General features: G+C 49.6%; 1 protein-coding gene across 1 annotated transcript; it reads right to left on the bottom strand.

The window, feature by feature from the left end:
- Window positions 1–338: 338 nt before the first annotated feature.
- LOC123134914 (protein LITTLE ZIPPER 3) lies at window positions 339–1,201 on the bottom strand. The gene is made up of 2 exons (XM_044554064.1): window positions 1,090–1,201; window positions 339–923 (listed from the first exon to the last, which is right to left on the bottom strand). The coding sequence occupies exon 2, from the start codon at window positions 900–902 to the stop codon at window positions 663–665; it is 240 nt and encodes a 79-aa protein (XP_044409999.1). The 5' UTR covers window positions 903–923; window positions 1,090–1,201; the 3' UTR covers window positions 339–662.
- Window positions 1,202–18,803: the final 17,602 nt, after the last annotated feature.

Genomic DNA, 18,803 nt, shown 5'->3' with positions numbered 1-18,803 from the left:
CACGAAGTAAAAAACTGAGCACCAAACAGCTAGTTCCACCTTCGCGCGTAATATGGGTGGTGTAACAAATTCTATTCTTCTTCTTAAAATTAATGGATGAGGCAAAGCTTATGCCTTCGTTTGTGGAAAAAAAAACTTTGCGTGTAGATGATTCCTTATGCCTTCAGTCCGCAAGTGCAGCACTATTGCAATATTTCGGTCAGGAGCCTCACTTTCTGAAACCCCTTCAGACACATGTCTGGCAGTCGAGCCATTGCATATACATCACGCCGTATTTGTAAAAGAGAGATTTTCGCTAATTGTTCACATTAAACTGCAGATTTTCGCCAGTACTCGAATAACGTGAACCATCTTTCATGTTACTGGTAGTCTGGTACGCTACGTACGTACCCACCACCATCAGGGTCATCACACTGAAACAAGAAATGGCGCCACAAAGGCAAAGCCATGCAAATACAACCCCCAAAAGCGCTAGCTGCCATCACTACCACTTCCTCTTGCTAAATCACCAAAAGTAGAACTAAATCACTACTAGCTCGATCGTGCATGCATGCCAGCTCTAATCTACAATCTGCTGAGTACTACTACTCCTACTAGTTTTTTCACAGAGACGAGTACGGCTTCCACGACTGCATGCACGCACGCGCGCGACTCCGGCACGGTCACTGGGGCTGCTGCTTGCCGGACTTGAGGCTGGCCGCGTTATGGCCAGACGGCTCGCCGCCCTTCGCCATCTGGGGCGCCGCCCTGGAGGAGGCCGCCATGTGCTGCTGCTTGCGCTTGAGATCGGCGAGGAGCTGCTCGTTCTCCTGGGCCAGCAGCTGTGCCTTCCTCCGGAGCCGCTCGTTCGCCTGCATGATGCACAGGTTCTCCAGGTACAGCTCCGTGTTCGCCCGCTCCATCCTCCGCGCCCTGCTAGCCACCTGCACCACATTCACATCCACCTATGGTTACAGTTCAAACTAAAACATACTGCGCTTGATTTAGGAAACAACTTGCACCTAGCAGCACTCAAGATTCAAGAAAGAAGGCAAGAAATGCACTAGGGATGGATTGTGAAAATGCAGTGCTAGTGCTACTTCTTCGTACCTCTTTCTGAGGTAGTGAAATGGTAGTACTCGGGCTTGGAAGGCACGGACAGGCACTGGTACTAGTAGCAGAGGAAGAAGAAGGCTAGCTGGCTGGAGTGAGGAAGAACTTGTGGAGAGGAGACGCGAGAGTGCGTATTTATAGGCAGGCTCCAGCAAAGCAGTGGATCCAAAGAGTGTGTTCTCCTCTCCTGCACAGCTTCAATGCGGGCGGAGCTGCCTAGGGCTCTGCAGGATGTGTACATTCATGGAGGTGGTTAGCTGTCAATGAGAAAGTGTGATGATGGTGATGAATTGATGACGCACTTCTGGTTCTCGGTCCAAAGATACGCAATCATTCTTATTCTCGGCCCTGCCGTGCGCTTCTCCCGGCCGGCAGAATTTCCAACGTAGTACCCATCCCTTCAGTCTCTCACTCTCTCTCTCCAGAAACCAGAAACAGTCAAACTTATGGAGTTACACAGCCCTGAAGAATTTGCAAACTAGTGCATCCATTCTCGACGAATTTGTAAAGCTTTCCCTAGTCCAAAAATGAGCAGTATTGTTTTTTAGAAAACTTCCGATCTTTTCATCATGCCGCGGTGGTATAAAAAATAAACACAGAAAAAGAATGCATCCATGTTGTAGCAATGACTAAAGCACTGGAGTGATCCAAAGGGACGCCGTCCTCATCACCGCTCCCTTATCGGAGTCAGGCCAAACTTGTTGTAGTAGACAGTCGGAAAGTCGTCGTGCTAAGAACCGGACCAGTGCACTAAAATAGCAACAGTCGCCGAAGAAGAGAAGTATACATCGAAAGGATCCAATCCGAAGACGAACAAAAATTGGATCCAAGCAAATCAACCGAAGACCAACACCGACGACCAAATCTTGTGAGAACCGTCGGAGACACACCTTCACGCATCATGTGACGACGCTAGATGCATGGGCTAGGCGGGGAGAATCTTATTCCTACTTCAAGGAACGGTCACCGTTTCGTCTTCCTGAGCAGGACACAAAACCTAAATAAACTCACAAGAACACCTAAAAAGGGAGCAAGATCCCTCCAGCCAGCAGGCGCCAGGGTCCACCACATATCCATGGCCCTAGGGCCACTGAAGATGAGGCGGACTGGCCCCAATGCTGGCGGGAGGCAAAAGAACCCTAAGTCTTTTTCTTATAGAGGAGTGGTGGTTGCATCTACAAAAAAGGGTAGTATTATCCTTTGGAATATGTGAAATGTGTGTAACTGCTTGAAATTTGTGTACCATGACAATAACATGTTTTTAACTATTGTATCTCGAGTATCATCCTTGAGGATAGACCATGTAATGACAATGATCGAGATATTTTTGTGGCGGCCACCAAGGTTATGTGGTGAACAGAAACAAAGCAAAATTTTGGGATTCTCTATGGCTCAAGGGTATTGGGCTGGGAAAAAAATTATATGAGACCAGGTCTCATATAAAGCGGGTGAGACCCGCCCTGATGGATGACACGTGGCATTCACAAATCACAAAGTATCTAATCTCTCCCCCCCCCCCCCTATTTCAAGTGGAAGGTGGGGTAGATGCTTTATGATTTGTGAATGCCACGTGTCATTCATCAGTACGGGTCTCATCTGCTAACCGGTGAGACCTGGTCTCATAGAATTCTTTTCGAGGGCTGGGTGACAAGAGTTAAATTGTAAGCAAGGCGCTAATGGATAACTTGTGGGTTAGCTACATTGACACCCACCATGACATTTCTTTGGAGAGCATTTTAGGAATTCCTCATCCTTTGGAAAAAATCCCTCTCATATTTATCTCCCAAGGAATTCTGGATATAGCTTGGGAATTCACTTCCAGTGAAAAATACTCCGTGTCCTTGGCATACAAGGCTCAATCTGCTGGCCTCGCCTCCACTGTTATGGTTCCAATGGTTTGGAAGGTCTGAGCTCCCCTTAAATGCAAGTTTTTTCGTGTGGCTTCTCATCCAAAATAAATTGTGGGCGACCGGTAGATTGCATCGCCATGGATGGACGAATTGCGGTATGTGCCCCCTGTATAAGCGAGTGCATGAGTCTATCGTCCATCTCATTTGTCATTGTCGATACATGCGCCGGGTTTGGACAGAGATCACTAATTGGCTTGGGCTTTAACACATCATGGCTACGGATTGGCGCCTTGCGATCTTTGGTGAATGATTGATGGAGCGGCTGGCGGACATAAGGGTCCAAAATTGAAAGTCCATCTGCTCCTCGATGATGCTTGTAACTTGGGTCATGTGGAAAGAACGGGATGTAGGATTTTTTTTCCCAACCTCAGGGCCCCGACGATGGTCATCTTGAGGATGATCAAGAAGGAGGTCCATCTTTGGGGTTTGGCAGGTGCTATGCATTTGGGTAATGTAATTCCACAATAGTAATCCCTTTGTTCCCCCGCTTGGCAGGTCTTTGTTTAAGTCTCCTTCCTTAATCAATGAAAACAACAAGTTTTTTTTTGTCTTGGTTAAACAAACTATTATAATCCCAAACACGATTCAACATAATCATATGGAACAATGTAGATCATGATGGCAGATGTGAAGCTACCAGTAGTATTCATATTTTTAAGATTTGCCCAAAAGGTTGATAGAAAAACGGCTTCGCGTTACTCAGACAGGTGGCTAACCTAGCCGCCATCAGCGCGAGTCATTCGTCCTCCTAATTTCCTAGCGCCACCGATGGATGATGCCTGGGGGCCTCCTATGGTCGGTGCGGGCGGCTGCAGGTGGCCGAATCTGATGTTCAATGAAGGTGTCGGCGGGCGTGAAGAGGTCTGGCATCAAAGATGGTTGCGGAGGACCGACGGGTTGTTGGTGCTGCTGTTGTGGTGGCTTGTTGTTGGGTGCTACAAGATCTGGCTAGACATGGTGCGAGGCATGCAGCGCAACAACGGGGTTGGGGGGCTTCCTCTAGGTGCGATGCACGTGCGTGGAGGTGGTGCTTCGGCGAGGTAGCCCCGTGCGGATATGCTCGCCTGCCACCTTCGACAGCTCTCTCGGGAGGATTGTGTTGGATGGTGATGCAGGCTTCGGCATCAAGGAGGTTGCGGCATGGTGCGGGATACGACATGGTGTGGTGCCTGCGAGATGTGGGTGTGGATGTTGGGTGGGTGGCCCCAGGTGTGTAGCATCGATGACTTGGGCCATTGCGGTGGCTAGGGATTAAAGGGCGGGCAGTTCAACTGGTTTGCTCTCGGAAGTGTGAGGCTACACCGGGCGAAAGCTTGACTCCGATTGTGTGAGCCGGCAATGGTGGCTCCCATGGGCGTCGCTGCCTTCTTGAAGGTGTTGTCATGGTGAAGTGCACCTCTCCCTACCAGTCCTTTCTCTGATAGAAACCTCAAATCCATGCATTCCCAGATTGGATGATGTCGACGCCTTGTGCCGTGCTCCTGTTGAGGACTTTATTTTTGGAGGAGGGCTCAGCTAGAGGGATAAGTGGCAAGTGTGTGGATGATGGTAGAGTTGGCGTCGGGGTTCGCTATGGCAATGATGATGAGGTGAGTGATGTCGGGGGTCGTGGCAGTGGTTGCAGTAGTCGTGTCTTCTCCGACGCCTCCATGAGATTTCCTTAAGTTGTTTGTTGCTATCAAATCGGAGTTGCAGCGGCGGGTCCCGGTGACAACGATGACATGAGGTAGGTAGTTTGCTCGGTGATCTTCCGTGGCGTCAGCCTTGCATATCTCCCCTTCGTAGCCCTTTGTCTGAATCAGAGTTGTGTCGCGGATGGATAAGTGCTTTCCATGGATATTCATTTGACTTATTGCAGCCTCTACAATACGAGTTGAGTCGGCGGTCGTCTGCAGTGAAATCAGAGTCGTTTATACTCATGGACAAGGGATGGAGATGACACTTGCTCAAGTCGAGGGCGTCGTCCTCTGAGGCCCTGTCGGGGAGCAAGAGGGCTCGGGAGTCCTCGCCGGGCTCTGGTGCTGATCTGGCATATGAGGCGGAGCTTCGTTCGAAGCTTGAGGCAGATCGGGCGGCGCGCGGGCCTGATCGCGTGCGGGAGGAGTCGGAGGCGGGGTCAGACCGCTCCGTGGCCAGATCGGGGACGCCGCTCCCTGGATCTGGTGCTGGTTTGGGGTCGGGGCCAGATCCCTGGGAGGCTGCCGTGGCTTCGGCGGCTGGTGGCTCCTCTTCTTTGGCGCCGCGCCCCGTCCAGGCCAGGGGGGCGGTTCCTCCGCCTCGGCCTCCTCCCTACTCCTTTGCGGCTGGCGCGGCCTCTCGCTCGGGGCAGTGCTTTGGTCCTGGGTCGTCTTCCTCATTGGCTGGGGACCGGCGTCCTCCCCCTTCTGCTCCGGGCACTTCTTCTGGGGTCCTGGCGACGGTATCCTGCCGCCGCCACCTCCAGCTCCTCGTCAACACCCTGTTCCCTCGGGCCCCTCCCCGACCCTCACCTGCTTTGCTTGCCACCACCCGAACCATTTCCAATCGAGATGCACTAATCCCCCTTTCTGTCTCATCTGCCGATCTGATGGCCATTTGATCGTGGACTGCCGTAACCGCACAAAGGGTCCCTCTTTCGTGCAGTTTGGGCTGGGTCTGCCTGGGTGTTCCTTCTTCGCTCTGGATGTTGAGGTTCCTGTGGTGATGGCCACACCCTCTCTCTCTAATGCGGCTATTATCATAGTGTGTGGTCAGAAAATCTCTCTGCAGACCCTTTTGGACGGTTTGAAGATCTGGGATGAGGGTGGATGGGATTGGCAGGTGCGCCAACTCTCAGACTTTGATTTTGCTGTGGTGTTCCCCTCCAAGGACTGTCTAAGGATGATTTCATCGTGTACCAGCTTTACTCTGCCCCTAAATTAGCTTGTGGTTTCTGTCAAAGCGGCTACCTGTGGTGCGAAGGTGGTGGGCCCTCTCAGCAAAACTTGGGTGCTGGTTGATGACGTGCCTGTAGGGCTTCGATCTGTGGAATTCATGATGGCTTTAGGTAACCTCATCGGCAAACCTGTGGAAGTGGATGCGGAGTCTCTGGAGAAGGTTGGCCCGGTTCGTATCAGCGTGTGGTGCATTGACCCGGCTTCTGTTCATGGCTCTGTGGATGTTTTCTCTTCCCCTAAGGGTGTGCGGCTTCGTGTTCGGGTTGAGGGCGTTGGTCTTCATGCTCCCCCTCCGCCTACGCCTCCTCCTTCCAAACCCTCTGACCAATATGACACGCAGGGGGATGGTTCGGCCGGGGGGCAAAAGCCTAATGGTGGTTCGGATCTGCGATTTACTCAATTTGAATGGGACAAGATGGACTCCGATGATCGTGAGATGCTCAAGGAGAATGCCTCAGCCCCTAATCCTCAGAAGGAGGACCTGAATCCACGGGATGGGGCTGGTGGTAAGGGGACCCCCATTTCTGGTGCTTGTTCCAATGTGCCTACTCGCCCGCAGTCGCCTTCCTTCTCTGGCATTGAGGATCTCGCTGCTTCCCCTAGGCGTTCCATCGATATCCCCACCAAGAAGAAGAAGAAGGTCTCGGTTCGGAAATTTTCTGCTAAGAGTCGGGCTTCATCCACCTCCAAGATCTCTGTTGCGGGGCTGGCTTGGCGTCTGGACCAGGACCTCGGTGATACCTCGGGGTCTGGCCCAGGCACGGCGACGCCGGTTCGGGGCTCGTCGGTGATGCGCTCTCCTGCGTCCACGGTGCGGAAGGGTCGGCGGGTGCGGGACTCCGACGTCTCTGTGGCGGAGCGTGTGGAGCGTCGCGCCGCGGCTAGGGACCTTCCTCCTGCAGGTTCGTCTACCCCTCAAGCTCCTCCTTCTTCCCCGGTTCGCTTAGTTTTACCTGCTTTATCAGACGACCATTTGTTGCATATTATGTCGGATATTGGGGTGGTTGATAACCCGGGGCTGGGCTCTTCCTCTCAACTTCTCTCTGTAATTCGGGCAAATGAGGAAGCCCGGGCTGCCATCCCTAAGGCTATGGATGCCGCGAAGTGTGCTGGCCTTGTTGGGGTTCAGGGCCAGCCCGGGGTGGCAGATGCAACTACTGGTTGTGGCCAGGCGTCTGCCCCCCCCCCCCATTCCTGTTAAATCTGGCCGTTCCAAACGTTCTAAGGCTTATGTGGCCCCGTGCAGATCGAGTCTCCGTATCAAAAACCTTTTTTTATATGAGAGCTCTTTTCTGGAATATTCGTGGTTTCGGTGCTAGGAGGCGTCGGGACCAGATTCATGACTTGGTGTGTGGTGAGCATATTGACATTTTAGGTCTGGTCGAAACTTTCAAGGAATCCTTTTCCCCTTCTGAACTGTCTGCGATTGCTGGGATGAGTAGATTTGACTGGCACTTTCTCCCTGCCTCGGTTCATTCTGGAGGTATCCTCATTGGCTCCAAGCGGGACATCTTTGACTTCATTGCTTTTGATCATGGCATCTTTTGGGCAAGCTGCGTTGTTCATCATCGCCAACTGAATATGATGTGGGAATTCATGGTGGTTTACGGGCCCGCGGACCATTCGCTTGCTCCACTTTTTTTGGATGAAATCTCGATCAAGATTGAGGCCTACAATATCCCTCTTCTTATTGGGGGAGACTTTAACCTGATTCGCTCTCTGATCGACAAGAACAATAGTAATTTCTCATGGCCTCTCGCTAATGCCTTTAACGATTTCATTAGCAGGTGCACCCTTCGTGAGCTTCCTAGGGTGGGGGCTCGTTTCACCTGGTCTAATCATCAAGCCTCTCCTGTCCGGTCGATGCTGGACAGGGTTTTTGTGTCTGGTCGATGGGATACGCTATTTCCCCGTGCGTTACTCAAGGCCAGGCCTGCGGTTGGGCCTGACCATGTCCCCCTTGTCCTTGACGCGGGTATCCTGGCTATCACCACGACCTCCCGTTTCCAGTTTGATGCTTCTTGGCTTATGGTAGAAGGCTTTTATGATATGCTTGGTTCTAGGATCTCTACGTTTCTTTCTTCTCCTCTACGCTCCTTTGGTCCTCTAGATGATTGGCATAAACTTTCTTACGAGCTTCACAAATTCCTTAAGGGGTGGTCTAGAAACAAGGCGACTGAGGCCCGTAAAGAAAAAGACTCCCTAGAATCTCAAATCCGGGATCTTGATCTTTCTGCCGATTCTTGTGGTCTCTCCTCCTCTCAATGGGCCACTCATTACGCCCTGGAAGATGCCTTGCTGGTGCTTCACCACCAGTCGGAAATCTACTGGCGCCAACGAGGGGCCCTTAATTGGACCTTGAAGGGGGATGCGATGACGGCCTACTTATTTGCGACTGCCAATGGAAGACGCCACAGATGCTTCATTGACTCCCTGGTTATTTATGGCGTTAGAACCTCGGACCAACCCACAATTATGGCACACATTGTTGGATTCTATTCTAATCTCCTTAGCTCTAAGCCTGATCCTGGGTTTGGTCTCTGTCCTGGATTCTGGGATTCTGGTTCTAGGATCTCTCCGGACGAAAACTTGTGTCAGGACACCGACTCAATGGCACACCGATCTAGCATGTAACACCTCATATCACTTTGTGGCCTCACGCACGGTATTCCCACGGGTGTCGCCTTACCAAGCCCGGGACCGTTTGCGCCTTTTGGCTCACGTATATGATAGTGTCGCTAGCATCCATATGACAAGGAGCCCGGGCTGACATGGCTAGTCGTGAACCCAAAGTGGCACTAACTTACAAGGACAGGCATACATGACCCAGCAAAGAACGTGTCGGTCATCAGCGAGTGAATCCGGCTATAGCAACTGGGCTAGCAGGACTCCGATAAACCGGGCTGTAGTAGGCTAACAGGACTCCGGTAGACACCGCGTGACATCCCCGAAGGGACAGACACAGGAACGAAGAAGGACACATACCGGCCAGCCTAAGTGTTCCGGAGTAGTAGCAAGCTACCAAGGCTCAGTGGAAGCACTAGGAGACATTTCCCGGTAAGAGAGGCTACCAAGGATAAACAGCTAGATAGTCAGATCCCACACATACCAAGCATTTCAATAACATACACACAATATGCTCTATATGTGCAAATACAACATGGCATCACAACATGACTCTACAACTCAAGTATTTTATTCAATAGGCTCCGAGGAGCGAGATATTACAAACATGGGTCTCATGACCCAACATTCAGAGCACACAAATCAAAGCACAAGCGGAAGCTTAACATGTCTGAGTACAGACAACTATAAATGAAAAAGGCTGAGAAGCCTGACTATCTACTAGATCCTGCCGAGGGCACAAGATCGTAGCTGAGGTAACAAGCTAAACGTCGAAGTCCAAGCGGAACTACTAGCGAGACTGAAGTCTCTGTGAAAAAATATAAAATAGGCAAACGTGAGTACAAATGTACCCAGCAAGACTTACATCAGAACTAACTACATATGCATCATTATCAACAAAGGGGGTGGCGGGGTTTAACTGCAGCAAGCCAGCTTTGACTCAGTGGCTATCCTGAACTATGACTGCAAGTAACTCTTTTGAGGTGGCGCACACGAGTCCACATATTCACCATATCAATATACCACTATGGTTCCGCTCCCATCTCCCTACAAGAACGCCATCCATAGCACTCATGCTTATCTTGCGTATTTTAGAGTATCCACTTTCACTTGTCTATGAACTGTACAGGCAACCCAAAAGTCCTTTACCGCGGACACGGCTATTTGAATAGATCATATTAACCCTGCAGGGGTGTACTTCTTTACACACGCTCTCACCACTTACCGCCGTTTACACGACATGTACTCGGCAACCTTCAAGCGGAAGCCCAGCGAGGGTGTTGGCCACGACCTGACTAACCACACAAGTCTCTCGTCCAGGTTTATCGCCTATTCGGGTTCCATCCGCAAGGAGATCCGGCCGGGGTGTCACTCACGGCCCCAAATGATGTGTGCAGGGTTCCCAAGCCCACCTCGATGGGTGGATCTACGCTTGGTACACCGTGCCACGGTGCCTAGTCTGTCCCAAGCCCACCTGTACTGGGTGCCACTTGGTAGACTACTAACACTGCCTACAAACACCAGAAACTAGTTGCAACTCCTGGACAGAGATCATGTTGATTAATAAGTCGAGAGGGGTCGAGTTACCGGAACCCAATGTGTGGTAGTAACTGTTCATGGATCACAAACACAGAACTCGGTTCCTGAGGATGGTTTCAATAAGACAACCCACCATGTACTCCTACATGGCCTCTCACCGCTACCTTTACCAAATCGTGTTCACACACTTAGCTCACACACAGTAGGACATGTTCACACACCTCTGATTCATCACCGATGAATCAGACCTGACTCAACTCTAAGCAGTAGAAGGCATGACAAACAAGCATGAATGAGTAGGCACAATAGGGCTCAAACAACTCCTACTCATGCTAGTGGGTTTCATCTATTTACTGTGGCAATGACAGGTCATGCAGAGGAAAAGGGTTTCAGCTACCGCAGCATGTAACAGTTGAAACGTTGTTGTCCTAATGCAGTAAAAGAGAGCAGAGCGAGAGAGTGTGGGTTTGTATCGGAATGAACAATGGGGTTTTGCTTGCCTGGCACTTCTGAAGATAATATAGTTCTTCATCGGTGTCATCGATCACATCGTCGAAGCAACGTCTACTGAGAGGGGACAATCACCGGCAAACAAGGAGGAACACAATCAATGCAATGCACAATATGATGCATGAATGTGACATGGCAATATGCTGTGGTTTAAGCTAATGCAACTAGCAGCAAGTTAAATGGAGTTGGTTTGAATCCAAGATTCAAATTCAAACTCCATATGTGAGGGTTTAAATGCCATTTATATGATTTGTGCTAACCAGCAGCTATAAGTTGTTCTAACATGCATGAAAATGGTACATATGGATAGATTGGATTTTTCTGATCATTTTTCATATATAATTTGTTTCATTTGGAGTTACGGTTGATTTTATATGATTTTTAGAAGTTTTGGATATTTTCTGAAATAAATAAATCATTTTAGATTTATTTAAAATCCAGAAAATAGATTACTGTGTCAGCATGACGTCGGTGTGACGTCAGCAGGTCAACTGGGTCGGCCGGGTCAAACCTGACCTGTGGGACCCACTGGTCAGTGACTAACCTAACTAATCTAATTTAGTTAGCGTTAAACTAACACTAATCTAGTTTAGTTAGTGGCCTAGGGCCCACTGTCAGTGTCTGTTAGGGGCTAACTGGAGGTGATTAGTGCCTAATTAAGCGGCCACATCATCATCGCCGGTCAGCCCTGTTGTGCCTACTCATTCATGCTTGTTTGTCATGCCTGCTACTGCTTAGAGTTGAGTCAGGTCTGATTCATCGGGGATGAATCAGAGGAGTGTGAACATGTCCTACTGTGTGTGAGCTAAGTGTGTGAACACGATTTGGTAAAGGTAGCGGTGAGAGGCCATGTAGGAGTACATGGTGGATTGTCTCATTGAAACCGTCCTCAGGAACTGAGTTCTGTGTTTGTGATCCATGAACAGTTACTACCACACATTGGGTTCCGGTAACTCGACTCCTCTCGACTTATTAATCAACATGATCTCTGTCCAGGAGTTGCAACTAGTTTCTGATGTTTGTAGGCAGTGTTAGTAGTCTACCAAGTGGCACCCGGTACAGGTGGGCTTGGGACAGACTAGGCACCATGGCACGGTGTACCAAGCGTAGATCCACCCGTCAAGGTGGGCTTGGGAACCCTGCACACATCGTTTGGGGCCATGAGCGACATCCCGGCCGGATCTCCTTGCGGATGGAACCCGAATAGGCGATAAACCTGGACGAGAGACTTTGTGGTTAGTCAGGTCGTGGCCGACACCCTCGCTGGGCTTCCGCTTGAAGGTTGCCGAGTACATGTCGTGTAATCGGTGGTAAATGGTGAGAGTGTGTGTGAAGAACTACACCCCTGCAGGGTTAATATGATCTATTCGAATAGCCGTGTCCGCGGTAAAGGACTTTTGGGTTGCCTGTACAGTTCATAGACAAGTGAAAGTGGATACTCTAAAATACGCAAGATAAGTGTGAGTGCTATGGATGGCGTTCTCGTAGGGAGACGGGAGCGGATCCATAGTGGTGTATTGATATGGTGAATATGTGGACTCGTGTGCGCCACCTCAAAAGAGTTACTTGCAGTCGTAGTTCAGGATAGCCACTGAGTCAAAGCTGGCTTGCTGCAGTTAAACCCCACCACCCCCTTTGTTGATAATGATGCATATGTAGTTAGTTCTAATGTAAGTCTTGTTGGGTACATTTGTACTCACGTTTGCCTATTTTATGTTTTTGCAGAGAGACTTCAGTCTCGCTAGTAGTTCCGCTTGGACTTCGACGCTTAGCTTGTTACCTCAGCTACGATCTTGTGCCCTCGGCAGGATCTAGTAGATAGTCAGGCTTCTCAGCCTTTTTCATTTATAGTTGTCTGTACTCAGACATGTTAAGCTTCCGCTTGTGCTTTGATTTGTGTGCTCTGAATGTTGGGTCATGAGACCCATGTTTGTAATATCTCGCTCCTCGGAGCCTATTGAATAAAATACTTGAGTTGTAGAGTCATGTTGTGATGCCATGTTGTATTTGCACATATCGAGCATATTGTGTGTATGTTATTGAAATGCTTGGTATGTGCGGGATATGATTATCTAGTTGTTTATCTTTGGTAGCCTTTCTTACCGGGAAATGTCTCCTAGTGCTTCCACTGAGCCTTGGTAGCTTGCTACTGCTCCGGAACACTTAGGCTGGCCGGCATGTGTCCTTCTTCGTTCCTGTGTCTGTCCCTTCGGGGAAATGTCACGCGGTGTCTACAGGAGTCCTGTTAGCCTGCTACAGCCCGGTTTACCGGAGTCCTGCTAGCCCAGTTGCTATAACCCGGATTCACTCACTGATGACCGACACGTTCGTTGCTGGGTCATGTATGCATGTCCCTGTAAGTTAGAGCCACTTTGGGTTCACGACTAGCCATGTCAGCCCGGGCTCCTTGTCATATGGATGCTAGCGACACTATCATATACGTGAGCCAAAAGGCGCAAACGGTCCCGGGCCTGGTAAGGCGACACCCGTGGGAATACCGTGCGTGAGGCCGCAAAGTGATATGAGGTGTTACATGCTAGATCGGTGTGCCATTGAGTCGGGGTCCTGACAACTTGGGTATAATGGTCCCCCTATCTGACGAGGAGATCTGGCAGGTCATTAGCTCGGCTAACACGAACGCGGCTTCCGGGTCTGATGGTTTCTCTATTCCTTTCTTTAGAAAATTTTGGCGGCAGTTGCGGGATCTTATTTGTAAAGTTATTCAAGATTTCTGGTTGGGTACGGTGGATGTCTCTCGCCTTAATTATGCGGTCATTACCTTAATTCCTAAAGTCAAGGGCGCGGATTTGATCTCGCAATTTAGACCGATTGCCCTTATTAATAATTTCGCCAAGTTTCCGGCCAAAGGATTGGCTACGCGCCTGTCTCCCATTGCCCATTGTACCATCAGCCCTTTTCAGTCGTCTTTCATTAAAGGTCGCTTCATCCTAGATGGGGTTCTGTGCTTGCATGAGATCGTTCATGACCTTAAAATTCACAAAACGAAAGCGGTTATTCTTAAAATTGATTTTGAAAATACTTACGATTCGGTTAGCTGGCCTTTTTTGCGTAGAGTGTTGTTGGCCAAAGGCTTCGACGGTCCTCTTGTTCATAGAATTATGCAGTTGGTCTCGGGTGGCCACACTGCTATTAATGTTAACGGCCAGGTCAGTAAGTTCTTTGCCAATGGTAGGGGCCTACGGCAGGGCGACCCTGCCTCGCCTATCCTGTTCAATTTCGTGGCTGATGCTTTATCTCGCTTGCTATCTAGGGCAGCTACCTCCGGGCATATCTCCCCTGTAAGCAATCATCTTATCCCCTTGGTCTGACCCATCTCCAATACGCGGACGACACTATTATCATGGTCGAGCTGAATGACGCATGCCTTGCGCACCTAAAGTTTATTCTTCTCTGCTTCGAGGCAATGTCGGGTCTCAAGATTAATTTTGCCAAAACTGAAGTGGTTGTTACAGGGGTGGATGATTCGGAGGCCATCTGAGTGGCTCACCTACTTAATTGTAACCTGGGATCCTTTCCGTTCAAATACTTAGGCCTTCCGATCTCTCCGGACGTGCTTCATGCTAAGGATTTTGCCCCTGTGGTTACTAAGGTGGGTAACAGGGCCCTCCCCTGGCGGGGCAGATATAATTCGAATGCGGGTAAAGTCGCGCTTATTAACGCCTGTCTCTCCTCCCTCCCCATGTTCTTGATGGGCTTTTACCTCTTGTCGGCTGGGATTCATGCTGGGTTTGATAAACATCGTGGAGCCTTCTACTGGAATGTGGCGGACAATCGCCGCAAATATCGCTTTGTGAAATGGAAGCTTATGTGCAGGCCCAAAAACCTTGGGGAGTTGGGGATCCTTAATACATCCATCATGAACCAATGCTTACTGATTAAGTGGTGGTGGAAGATTATGAGTGCGGAGGACCAGCCCCTGTGGCTGCACATCCTAAAAGCTAAATATTTCCCGTCCTCTAGCCCGATGTTTGCCATGTCGCGTGGCGGCTCGCAGTTCTGGAAGGCGTTGGTCAAAGTTAGGCCGATTTTTCAATCCTTCGTTAAATTTGTCGTTGGGGACGGCTCCTCGATTAGGTTTTGGTTAGACTGGTGGTGTGGAGATTCACCCCTCTCGTGACCTTCCCTACTCTTTTTTTTTACTGTTCGGATCCTGCCATTTCTATTGCTATGTTAGCTTCCTAGGGGTGGAACCTGATCTTCCGGCGTTCCTTGTCGCCTGAAGAGTTTGAAGAATGGCAGCGTCTTACTGCCCTCTTCCCATCGCTCTCGACGGCTAGGGGCTCGGTGATCTGGCCGCTGTCTTCCTCTGGTCGGTTCCTTGTTAAATCTCTTTACTCCAAGCTCGTTGGGGGCACGCCCACTAATCGTTTCTCCCAGGTCTGGAAGGCTCGCCTTCCCCCTAAGATTAAAATCTTCTTGTGGCAAGCCTTCCGGCGTCGGTTGCCTTCGGCTGATCAAATTCGTAAGAGAAATGGCCCGGGCTCCCAGTTCTGTGCTCTTTGTGGTGCTGTTGAGGACACCGAACATATCTTTTTTCACTGTCACCTGGCTAAGCTCATTTGGAGTTGCGTTCGGGATTGGTTAAATGTCTCTTGGGCCCCTGCCTCCTTTGCAGAGTTGCGGGCTTTGGCCCATAATTTTACGGGCGTATCTCGGCGAATCTTTTGGGTGGGCTTGGGAGCGCTATGTTGGTCCCTTTGGACGACTAGGAACAAATTTACTATCGAGCATGTGTTTCCTGCTAAACCTGTTGACTGCTTATTTAAATCATGTGCTCTCCTGCAGCAGTGGAAATCGTTGACTAAGGACGACGACCATGAGGCGTTCACAGTGCTGACCTCCAAAATTCGGACGACGGCGTCTCTTTTATGCAGACAAGCGCAGGATGACTAAGGGCTTTTGTTTGACTGCTTGGCTTTCTACCAGTTGGGTAATCCTTCTTCCGGCATGCGTGCCGTGTACTGGCGTGGGTGCCATGTACCCGACTTTTTCTTGTTGTACTCTGGCCGCTGTTGGGGCTTGGGGTTGTTGCTACCTTCCTGCGATGTTATTGCGACCTGCCGTATGGCTTTATTTATAAAGTCGGGCGTATGTCTATTCTCTAAAAAAAGGAAGAAGTGATAATGATAACACCATGGTGCTAGCTCGACAAGGCCTTCTTCATATTGTGGTATCCTCAGCAGATCGTGATGGTTTTCGCCTGGTATTTCGTCAATTAATCGAATATTTTTTTTAACTAATGGATGAAGCAATGTTTTGCCTCCATTTCGAAAAAGTATTTGAAAGATTACTACCATTAGAAAAAGATTTTCCTTTTCACTACATGCCATTCAAAAAATAAGTTTTTCATATATTTTGCCATTGAAAGATGTACCACAGTACCAATACGTCATGGTTAAAAATCAGAGGTAAGCTTGGCTACCAAAGTCAATGGCAGAACATGTGATTAATACACTTTACTCCCGTACTCGAGTGCAGCAGCGCGGTAAGTCTTGCTTTCAAATCAAACTCGCCCTAGCTGATCTCTACACAGATCTCGTACGTCCCAATGCATCAACATGATGATGAGATGCATTCAAGAAGGTGCAGCTGCTCTTCACTGCTCTATGTGTTGCCAAGAGCAACCATCTAGTAGAACAGTAGTAGTACCAGTACTGTGATGATCTATGTATAGCTCATCTATTCAAACGTCCATCATCATGGCACATCACTTCATTCTCCAAGATTCAATGTGAAACAATGATCGTATCTTGTTCAACGTTTTGGAAACCGTCAAGAATGTGATGATTTGTTTCCTTTCGGGGTTCTGTAGATTCTGCAGACACTTCTTCAACATGTTGACCGGCTAGTACTATAGTATACGTTTTTCTCTGTAATCAAGACTTAACTTCAGCTCACTTTTGTGGTTTTTTTAATCATATATAATGATATATTTACCAGTAAGGATCTTGACTCTAAAATGTCGAGATTCGTAAGAAAGTTTGCCAAAAAAATTGTGAAGAAGAATTTCCCATAGCACTCCAGATCCTGGTGAGATACGGTTCATGCAACTAACCACCATATTGCTTACATGAATGTAGTTCCAGTAGTACTCCCATTTTAGATATGGAGCAGGCATGGGTGCGAGAAGTAGGGCGGGCACCCTGCAGAACGATCCAAGATTTGGATTCTTGCTCTGACCGGAATATCGACCTCGGAACCCAGCTGCAGATCTGCCTAGCTCTGCCTCTGGCTCTCTGCCTGCAAAAATTATGATGACAGAGCCAACTGAAGTCGCTGTCCGTTGTTCCTTCCTCCATTCCTGTGAAGGCAGTGCGTCATGGCTGAAGACTGATGAGAAGACTGAAAAACAGTACAGCCCAGACATGCACAAGGGAGGAAGAATAAAAGCCTGCTATGGAGTACGAATGCACTGTGATCTCGGGGAGGTTTGGACGAGTCCCGAGGGAGATCTATTCCCGAGCGAGCCATCCTTGCCATGACGTGGTATGCAGTAACTCGGCCGATGGGGTGCTGGACAGGCAACGCACTCCTGCTGCCATCCAGTCAAATGAAGTTGTACCTGCATCTGCAGTGAGGTGATCAGATGGGCAGACCAGGATTTTTACTAGTAGTACTACGACGCACTTGAGCACCTTCATGACTGCGCGAGTAACAGTGCACGGTGTAGATATGGTTTGGGCTGGTGAACGATGCAAGTACGCTTGGACTTGGTCGCTTCATTTGCTTTTGGAGTTTGGCATCTATGGAGTGTGGCAATAGTAGTACTGCCAGGAACCAATGGGTTTGCATGGGGCAGCCCTTCTAGTTATGTAAAAAAAAACGAAAATCACCACCCTAATCAAACAACAATAATGCTTTCTTTTAGTGCTTTTCCTATGATTTGTTTTTTTTTAACTATCTGATATTGCTTATTTTCGAGAGAAAAACTTCTGATCTAAAGAACACAAGAAGCTAGAGAAATTACAACCATATCCGATATTGCTACTTAGCTAAATAGTCGAGAAAGATATATGAGAACATCTATAGCCGGACTTGACAAATCCGGCACCTCAAACGCCCGCGGACGCGCCCGCGCGCGTCCGCGGACACTACTGCTCACACCTCAAATTTTATTTCTCACAACCGAACACCTCAATTAGCATACCTCAAATCCATACAGACTCATGCAACTATGTGAACGATGCATTACACAAATTGTCTAGCTACTACATAAGGACATGCCATCGGACTACCAAAATTTCGTATGTTTAACAGCTATCCTTGCCCTTCACGGCGCCCTTGCCGTCCTTCTCGCGGAAGTAGCGGTTGAAAACGCAATCGGAATCAAGTCGGATCTGCTCATCACCAGAGTTGTCTGACCCGTCGTTGTCCTCCTTCTCCTCCTTGGGGGGGCAGTCCGGCCATGGCACGGACCGCTTGATTATGCTCTTGGGCGAGGGCGCGAGTGTTCCTCTGCTGCCGCTTCTTTACAATGCGGGCGCAGATGGCTTCCTCCTCTCGGGTAGTCTGCGCCGCCGCATCAGTCGCCTACGCCGTCGCCATGTAGGCAGCGAGGCGGGCCTCGGCCACCCTCATCCTCTCCTTCCTACGGCGGGCACACCTGTCCCAGTAGCACTCATACTCCGGCGGACCTGTGATGGGGAAGGGAGATTAGAAGGCTCCTGGGAGGACCGCGATGATCCACCCCTTGAGGATCTGAGCGCCGATTCACCGACGCAATGGACTCACGTCGGATATATCCCGCTGTCGTCGAGCGCTGCCCTCCCGGGAGGAGTAAAGTGCAATGCGGACGACCATTCCCTCCTCCAACCCGCACGGGACGACACTCCAGTCGAAGGATCCGGACTGATCGGAGTTAGATGCACTGCCCACCGTGCCGGAGAAGGTGGAGTGAAGTGGCTAGGGTTTGGTCCGGAGAGCGAATGAGGAGGAATATATATGAGGTCGGATGGACCAGCGTGAGATGGGGTCGACGTGGCAGACGCGTCCGGGCCTCCACATATCCGTCCATACTTGGGCTAGATATGAGAAGTGTCAGTCAGCCCAGACATTTGAGGCCGGCTTGAGGCGTCCGTTTGCGTAGGTTTTTTTATTGGTAAGTGATCAGGCAGCTCCAATTGGGCACTATAAGCGACTAAGTTGACGGCGTGATACGACGACCACTAGGCCAAGCTCACTTGGTTGTCTA

Source organism: Triticum aestivum, chromosome 6B (assembly GCF_018294505.1).
Source record: "Triticum aestivum cultivar Chinese Spring chromosome 6B, IWGSC CS RefSeq v2.1, whole genome shotgun sequence".
NCBI lineage: Eukaryota > Viridiplantae > Streptophyta > Magnoliopsida > Poales > Poaceae > Triticum > Triticum aestivum.
The sequence above is the reverse complement of the archived record's forward strand: the minus strand, read 5'-3'. Positions and strand labels throughout refer to the sequence as shown.

Bases quoted from the DNA above. Each gene is read 5' to 3' on its own strand.
- LOC123134914 (XM_044554064.1), bottom strand. From the start codon at position 902: ATGGAGCGGGCGAACACGGAGCTGTACCTGGAGAACCTGTGCATCATG.